The 9328-nt window shown below is 40.9% G+C and overlaps 1 protein-coding gene across 1 annotated transcript; it reads right to left on the bottom strand.

The window, feature by feature from the left end:
- Positions 1-4821, bottom strand: LOC144638683 (uncharacterized). The gene is made up of 2 exons (XM_078497911.1): positions 4484-4821; positions 1-54 (listed from the first exon to the last, which is right to left on the bottom strand). Exons 1-2 carry the CDS (start codon positions 4769-4771, stop codon positions 31-33), a joined length of 312 nt encoding a protein of 103 aa, XP_078354037.1. The 5' UTR covers positions 4772-4821; the 3' UTR covers positions 1-30.
- Between the last annotated feature and the right edge of the window lie 4507 nt (positions 4822-9328).

Genomic DNA, 9328 nt, shown 5'->3' with positions numbered 1-9328 from the left:
CTTCGTTTCAAGTCTGCACCACGCCAACTGTCAACGTGCAACATACTCAGCGGTCTAAAACAAACGAATCTTTCATAAACTTTCGGCGCATATCGTCACCAATGCATCTTCATGGACGGCTTTGTCATTTGTTAAGTATTGCTTGGTTTATAGTCCACAAATAAAATACATCTGATCGCTGCTAAAATGGCACAATAATGTCGACGCTTATCTTTGCAGTGAAGTCACGTATCCGTTTGTTCGTCACGCAAGTCACGGGGATTTAGCAGGTTGTGGGGGGGGGGGGGGGTAGGGCTAAATTTGTCGTGAAAAGCTCGACTGAACGATCCTTTATTGTAAACTCGACTTAACGAATTCCTAGGTAAAATAAACGATACTCTTTGCTACAGTTATAATAAAATACGTAAAAAAGAACTTCGGTATAACTAAACTTCGATTCCTAACAGTGATCCCATTTTTGTGTGTCTCTTAATTTACATTCGATATACAACCTTATCCTTATATCAAGGTTCAACTGTACATAATCTAGCCTTGGAACACAGGACTGATTTAAGAAAAAGAAAACGTGTATTAGAAGAGTTTCGACTTGCGTTATCTATTCTTTACTCTGAACCGAATTTATCACTGGTTACATGCTAACGCTTTTAATATTCTTAGTTACAAGAGCTTTTCGGGGCCTTATCAAAATTGTAGAACAAATACCACAGTTGAATAGCTTGTCCAAGGTTACAACAGCATGCCAATAATTGGTTAATCCACTAGGCATGGCTAGCTGACCATGGCTTATGTGCTAATTGCTGCTGGTAGGAGTTCAGTTCTCTACGGGTAGGTGGTGCGCCCAACAGAATACGGTGCTCTCTGTGACTAAAGGGTTGAGCAAAATCAGCTCACCTTAAATAATAAATACAGTCGGAAATGTTAAAAAATGCGCTGTATAAAAAATGATGGGCAACACTTAAGGACTGGTATTTTTTACCTTTTTGAGGTGGGGGAAGCGCGTCAGAGGAGATTAATTAGTATAAAAGGAGCCCGTATTCTGCTATCCCTTTGAATAACAGTTATACCTTTAAACATATATAATAAATTAACTAATCATTATGGTGCAAACTGGAAACAGTGGTCTTGGCTCAAATTTTATACGCACTTCTATCCTCCACTTATTTTATTTTGAAAACAAATAAGTAGCGCACCCACCCAACAACCCCTCACGAAACATTTTCTGATCTTTTTCGTTGCTAAATAATCGCTGTTCGTGTTTAAAATCTGTCGACAGTTGCTATGCAAGGAGCTTCTTTTGAATATGCTGGAAAGTTCTATGTTTTCAATAGGCCTTTATGCTTGCAGAGTATAAAGACTGTAAGTCGTCAATTGTGATCGTCCGGGTGAGAGTAGTGCTGAGAAAAACTATTGTTAGTGACTTACGTTTTGACAACCTGAGCAGGAGCCATCTGAGAGTCAAGTGCGTGAAAGTGCCCTTGACTTTGAAGATGACTGCCGCGTCAGTGACCAAAACAGTTCTTTTCAGACACGGGGGAGGGGGGGGGGGGGGCGGTGGGGGGCACTCCCATAAATTTCGAATAGGGTGTAAGGGTAAAGAAAGCGAACATTGATACCCCTTTTAAGGCCCAAACCCGAAAAATAACAATCTATTCAAGGGGAGGAACAGCGTTCCGTGCCGACACAAAAAACGGCGAAACGCACACGGCAAAACACAAATCTTTATAAAATCGCTTTATACTAATACTTGAACAATAAGTTCAGTTTAAAGATACCTTTTTTTCGTTTAGCTGGGCGTTTATTTTAGCTGATATATTTAGGTACCCTATCTAAGGATCACACCCAGAACACATTGCCAAAGGGAGTAAAAATGATACCCTACTTATGGACCAAAAACCTCAAAAAATATACCCTATCCCGGAGTTTTCGGCCCAACTCTCACCCGATCGATCACACTTTACGACCTGATATTGGGTTCAAACCAATTACTTCTTTCCTATATTAAGACTGTATAACGAAGTTTTCAAGAGCTGCCTTATAACACCAAATAGCTAGCTTCTGAAGTCATGTTAGAGTTAACTACTCAGATTTGCAGCTGCAGCTTTCTACTAAACTCGTCAAAAGTTCAATGTAGGGCTTCTTTCGTTTGATGCTAATTGATGATATGTCAAGTTGATAAAAATTACACATGTCCTGAAGCATCTGAACAGAAAACTTTGAAAGTTTAGAGCAAGCAACTATTTCGCAAATGTTATGCGTGTTGTAAATGATGGGATGTTGAATTGAAATTTCTGCCATGACTTCGCTACTCAAATCTTGTATTGTCTGTTCCTGGATTCTATCCATTTCCTCCTGGTATTCCTCCTCTTCGTCCTGACATTCAACAGCAGCAGCAACCGGTCTTTTTGCAGCAAGGCGTGAAAAGAAACTTGCAACTTGCTGTGATGTTAGAAAGCTTGAAGCTTCAAATTTACTGGAGCCGTCTGGGTTTCTGGCCTTTCTCATTGACTTCGATACATTAGAAGGATCAGCTTTTTGTCCAGTCCGTTCGCCGATTTGAAATATCTCTGTGAGGTATTGTTTCTGGCTTTCGGTCAGTCGGGTTCTTTTAGCACTGGCGGACAACGCCCAGCCCATTGGTAACGATGGACAGGAATCCAGCTGCAGAGGCTGTAGTGTTTCAGTATCTTCTACAGGATTTTCAGTAGTGGCAATGCCCTGTTCTAGCTTTGTTGCATAAGACAACATTGCCTTGTCAAAAAGCGTTTCATTCTCTAGTGCATAGCTGTGCTTTCCGACCTCAAGATGATGCTGAAGGGAAGAAAATCTCTGATAGGATTTTATGCATCCCTCTTCAGGACATGAAAATAGTTTATTGTGACACTTGCTGTCCTCGTCACTCTGTTCATCTGAGGCTTCAGCCACATCCAATGCCAACTGCTGTCTTTGGGATGGTTTTCTCCTAGATGTGATTGCGGTAAATTGAGCCTTTGGCATACTGGCCTCCTTTAATGTTTTTAGTACTGGTGTGGTATGGCTTTCCGGTAAATTCAACTGATTCCAAGGCAGGAATTTACCAGGGCCAACTCCATATGATCTCCAAACTCTCAGTCCATCTTTTTCGTATTCGATATTATTAATGAAGCTGACACCTTCCCATTTTACAGACACGGGCTTGGGAATATCTGGTGTATCACATACTGTAGCCCTCACGCCAGCAACACCACCAGAGGACTCAATGGCATCCTGCATTTGTTCCGCCGTCTCAACATCATGACCTGAGTTTAGATACATTCTCATATGACTTTTAATTGACGCTGCTTTGCGGTCACACGACCCTTTGCCCCCTTTTGGGTCTGAAAAATCCAATCTGACGCTAATGTCGTACTTGGAAGCTACCTGCTGAATTGCCAGTAATGTGGATGCACAGTGGTAGCACCCAGCGTTATCCTGCCTGAAGTGCACACGATTTACGTCAGGCATTGTTGCCTTCAGTTGCTTAATGACGTCATCAATGATACTCAAAACTGTAATGCTGTCTTGGTTACAGCTTTGAAGAATGTGTACAAATGTTAGCATTTGGGGTTGACCTTCAAACTTTCTCATGGCAGTGGTGATGTGCCATGAAATACCTCGTTTTCCAAACCAATCGGATTGGCTCTCGCGATATTTTCTTGGGAGGAATTTCATGGCCCAATCAAAGGTTAAAAGAACAGAGTGAGCATCTAAGTTCTTTAAGACATCCAGCCGCGCTTCATCTTGGTTGATTGAACGGAGCAAATGAGCTTTCCACGCTTCGATTCTCTTCTTAGCTAAAGAAACGAGGTATTTCATCTCTTCTTTCTCATCACATGAGATATCAACATTTTCTAGGCAAGACTCAATTTCAGTGACAACATTCGAGAACAATTCGCACCGATCACATCTGAGATCGTGCTCGTGATCACAGGGGCTGACGTAATCGGGATCACCCCGATAACTGAGGGCGTATGCCCTGCAATGATCTGGAACTCTAGAACTTGGTGATACATGTACCTGAAATCGAATTGTAACGGGCGGAAAATTTTCAGTTACATATTTCTACAGCTAATCAAATCTGAATATGAAATCACAGGATAATATGAGTCATTTACAGCAGGAACTAACCCTAAAACGTAAAGTTCATGCATAAAAAGGTATTCCTCCATTGGTTTTTCGTTGTTACTACACCTTGAATGCATAATTTTTTAGCTGAGTGTAATTTTCTTTACAAGAAGCAGTTCTTATCTGTTGACTATGACGTAATATGACGTAAATAAGCGTCATAAAATCAATCTCTCACATTTTCTAAAGATGTGTTATTTAGATGAAAATTATCTTTTAAAAAGCCGGTATGCTAAACCAAAACATCTTTTAGGAGCTACGTAAAATAAATCAGCGAAACACATTAGTACAAGGAAGACTATCTAAAAAATCTTAATTTGTTGTATTGAACTTGTTGGCCTACCTTAAAGTCACCTTTGAGATACCGTTTTGACAGCTTTAGTTTCTCGCTTTGGTCTTTAGCCCATGAGAGCCCTTTACCATGGTTGTCACCTAGCTTGTCAACTACGGCTGCCAATTCGTCAAATGCCTTTGCGCCCTCTGCTGAGACATAGTCAAGTCCTTGCAAAGACTTGCGCACCGACGCAGAGCAAACTTTAAGTACCCTACAGAGAGTAGAGCGGCTCAAGGGATCGAAGCCGGTTTCATGGCAATAGTACTGATACTGTTGGACAATCTGCTCGGGAATCATGGTCCTCACGACATTTGGGATTTTAATCTCAATGTTCGAGGACAATTTCAAGGTTTTCTCCCCGAATGGCAAATCCTGCATTACGTACGGACTGGTTATGAATGTCAAGAAGTGGTCAAGTTTTACTGGTGATACTCTCATCCTTGTGTTTTCAGCTGTAGGAACAGCGGAGCCTCTACCATGGAGTAAGATGTGGTGTCGCGCGATGTTGTATCTGTAACGGGTAAGATTAGGGATCCACGTTTTGATTAATTTAAAGCTGACCTTATCAGCCATGATCGACAGTATCTGTCTACGCGTGCTCCAATGACTCGCGTTTTGATAGCACTCGACAAGAACTCCCATCAACGTAGAATCGATGTCGCGTTCATCTTCTTTGGATGACTGCAAGGAGTTGAGCAAAATTTCTGCGCTTTGAGGTGCTATTTCCTCCAAAGCTGAAATGACAACCTGTCTCGCTTTGCGCTTGTGAAATCGTTTCGTTCGTTCTGCAGCTTCGTCCCAAGGCGTAATCATTGAATATCGGATTGGACTTATGTCTCTAGAAGCCAAAAATGAATTAAGTTTGTCTCTTGAAGTGCTGCGTGCTTCAAAGTCATCTCCAGATGGAGTTGCAAAACCTTCAGACGGTTGATAGATACTTGATGGTGTTTCGACATTCGAACTCACACTTTGTGGTGTCTGAGATACTGGACTTACAACAGCGGGGTTAAAGGTTACCTCGTCATCATCATCCTATGGACAGAAAAAAAAGTCCAAACATTATTGTCTTCTGAATTAGGATCAAAACTCAGTATCTGATGACATATTCAGGACATAGAGAATAAAGAATCTTCCGAATAGATTCATTATATTCGAGAATATCCAGCCAATGATTGCCGAAACTTGGTTGGTAAACAGTTATATTCGCTATAAGCTATACCTTCGTCAGACCTTAGCACGACCAACTGCAAACTGCCACAAGTTTGAAGGACATTATAACTTAAGTGAAAAATCGCAAACATAGCAAAGCATGCCGGTGATGTAGTATAGACTGTTTGTATCTGGGGTGTTGCTTTCGAAAACATTTTCTCGGCCCTTTGTTGCTATAAGAATAAGGGAGGGGGAGAGGCGGGTCCCCAGGGCCCCTTCCCTAGATCCACCACGGTTGATATACTGGCTTTTGATGTTATCATATTCACACTCTAAACCGCCATGAGACTGGTAAAGCCAAGGTAATGCGATAGGATTTCGCCTCACCGTACAATTTTCATAGGTTTCGATTGCATCAAAAAAGTGGATTTCATGCATTTCAAGGCGTGTCTGACTGTCATTTGTGGCGTTTTATTGACCGGGCGGGGCCTGGGTCCAGTAAATAATCTGCGTAACAGGTCAAAGCTCGAACTTGAGTCGTCGGCGCTAAACGGAGAAATACAACGGGATGGCTTTAGTTTACTGTTTATTTTATCGTGAATGGACTTCTTTTTAATGTAATTCAACTGGTTTGGTTTATGTCATTCAACATTCAGTACAAAATAAATATTTGAATGCGTAAGTAGGAATTCATCCTGCCAGGCATGTGGTTTAAAGCAAGAGATGACGCGGTGAAGAAAATTCATGTCACGCACACTCCGTGACTCACGCAAACACGACCTGTGTGTTTCCCAAGTGAGTGCTTTTTCCGGGGGGGGGACTCCTATATGAAACGGACGGGGATGCTCGTCGGAAAATTTGAAAAGAACCCCTAAAAGAGACCAATCTGGGTGTGGCTCAAGCTTTTCGTGACCCCTAAAAGATACCAAAAAACTAAGAATAGAATTTATATTTGTATATTTCTTCGTGTAAAACCCTAAACGAGACCATAATGGCTTAAAATATTGGCATATATTGGCGTTTTGCCCAGAACACCCTAAGCGAGACCAAAAATCCGAAATTTACACCCGTAAGCGAGGCGACGAGCATCCGCGTCACTTTCATATTCGAGTCCCCCCCCCCCCCCCCCCGGGGTGCTTTTCTAAAGATTTTTTACTGTGTGGTGCCGTGTCTAGCCAAAGAATTGATAGAAGTGGTCAAATAAACGTTAAACGCCCGCTTATAATTTGCTTGAGGTTTCTTGTTCTCCTTCAAGTCACGTGAAGTGTCGTATACTCACCAACGTCATTCTTTTCATCTGATCACTGATGTTGGAATCATTTCTCATTTCTGAAACTGGATCCGAATGATCATGTCCTGTAGTAGCGGTAACATCTTTCAACCTCTCCCTACATTTCCTACATACACCTAAATGGAGAAGGAACACCATTAGGTTTGTTCTGATAATCTTTCTTAATGACATAATGAAAATTAAAACTTACCTGATCCAACTTGCACAAACGAACCAGTCTTGAGTAGGATGACTTCCGACTCCTTTTTACCCAGCCCTCGTTCACCTTTTGGCCACGCTCCTTTTACCTTCCCATGCTGCGAAATTTCCTCCGGGACCCTGCATCTTGAACTGGAGCCTCTACTCCATCCTATTCCAAGTTTCGATCGGTGGTTTGGACATATCGTCATGGAGCTCAAGCTTTTGCTCTTTGTAAACTTAGCTGCTCGACATAAGATAAGATCAATCTCATTTTCAGGTCCGGTAAATTTATACTGGGACTTGTGACTGCTGATGTCCTTCTCACACGACAGTAGAGGAACGATTTCCCTGTGACGCTTTCGATCTTTAGAATCAAAACCACAAACACCACCAACAAGGGCCTTAAAAGAACAACAACCTTCCATTTCCAGTGAAATAAACTGAACTTTGAAAAATTGTTTATGTGCTACCAAAACAAACAGACGGCGCCAATAACTAGCACGACCAAGGTTTTGTTTACTTAGGAAGCCACTAAATTAAATTTGGCGATTTTTTTCACACGCCGAATTGCCTTAGCAATTTGCTTATCTTTTTAGCATGATATTTTTTTAACTGAGTTGTTTTAACATGTTTTAATTTCTTTTGCACTTCAAATTAGTAATTGTTAAATTTAGGCATCATGAATTCGACAGTATGTTCAAAACGGCACCCCAAGAAGTACTTTGTTACAGGTTGACGAATGACCACCTGAAGCCACAGGTCACCCAGATTTACCGTAGGGCGAAAAAAAAAAATGGTGATGCAATGTTTTTATTAAGTTGCCACTCGATCACGAAATAAAAAATCAAAACTTTTCATTACTTCTGTCATTAACCATTTATACAGGAAATGCGATATTTGGTTAGGTATCATTGTGAAAAAAAAAATAAAACTTTGCAAACCAACCAACCAAGAACCCCCGGCCCCCACCCCTTCACCCAAAAAAAAAAAAACCATAGACGCGAGTTTTTCTCTTCGTTTTCAGTTCTACAGTAAAAAGGGAAATAACTACCTAAAAATCTACCTGTTTTGTAAAGTTTTATATCCCCCTCCCACCCCAGCATTACAACCAAGCCCGCTGAGCAACCGAATTCGCGAACAGTTGCATTACACTGTACCAAAAGCTTATCACCTGACAGTACGTGTGCTTTATCTTGTCTGCTTTAAGATATCACTGTTGTTGTTGCTGGCTGGAGTACGTACTTGTCATAAAGTGTTAAATCAAGCATTTCCGCATATTCAACCTTTTCCACACCCACCCACCACCCCCTAAAAAAATGTATATGACACAGTATTGCGTGACCAACAGACGGCTCAGTGCAAGATGGGACTGTAAGCGCCGACATCATGCCGTTTAGCGATCAGATGTAATTTTTTTGTGTACTATTAACGAAGCAATACTAACAAACGGCTATGTCGTCGAAGAAGATGCAGTGGTGATGAAATACGCCGAAAGTTGATCAAAGATTGGATTTCAACAACTAAATATGTTGACAGTTGGCGCAGTGAATACGACATACTTACACAAACGAAGCTCAAATTGCTACGAATGACTAGAGCCAGAATCGTGCTTAAGTGGCCTTCGGACCTGCTTTTTACAGCAGATTAAGGTTAGAACATTTCATAATGTTTTTGTGTGTGATTGTTTTGACCCAAAATGGGTTAAGACTTGTGCACGGATTGAAATATTTATGTCATTCATTACTGACCCGTAAGTTCAAAGTTGACCGCCGAAGGTCAAATATTTGCATATTTTACCGAATTCGAGAAGCTCTCACGTCGCTCTTAATCATTTGCCCGGAGAAATTTTTACAGGGATTTATACACCATTCTTCTTACATTCAACCACCAGAAGCTTAAACGTTTTAAAGGTTTCGCACATGGTGAAAATTAATTTTATTTACCAAGTACTTTTACTTCAGTGAATTGTATGCCTTCAAAATTAAATTATTTTGTTTACAAAGAACAACGCAATATTTCCCAAAATCATTTCAGTAGATGTTTAGAGATTGCTAACTATGGTTTGAGTGTTTTAAAAAAGGTAGAGTGATTTATTTTTGCACGCGAGGCCCTCAAACTCGTGCAATAATCATGAATAATTTAGCGCCTCAAATGACGATTTTAACGGATTTTCGTTATTTGCATTTTTCTTTAAAGTAAAAGGATATTCCATCGAAAGAACTATACAGTGATTT

This window comes from Oculina patagonica, chromosome 14 (genome assembly GCF_052425735.1).
Source record: "Oculina patagonica isolate OP01 chromosome 14, crgOcupat, whole genome shotgun sequence".
Lineage (NCBI taxonomy): Eukaryota > Metazoa > Cnidaria > Anthozoa > Scleractinia > Oculinidae > Oculina > Oculina patagonica.
The sequence above is the reverse complement of the archived record's forward strand: the minus strand, read 5'-3'. Positions and strand labels throughout refer to the sequence as shown.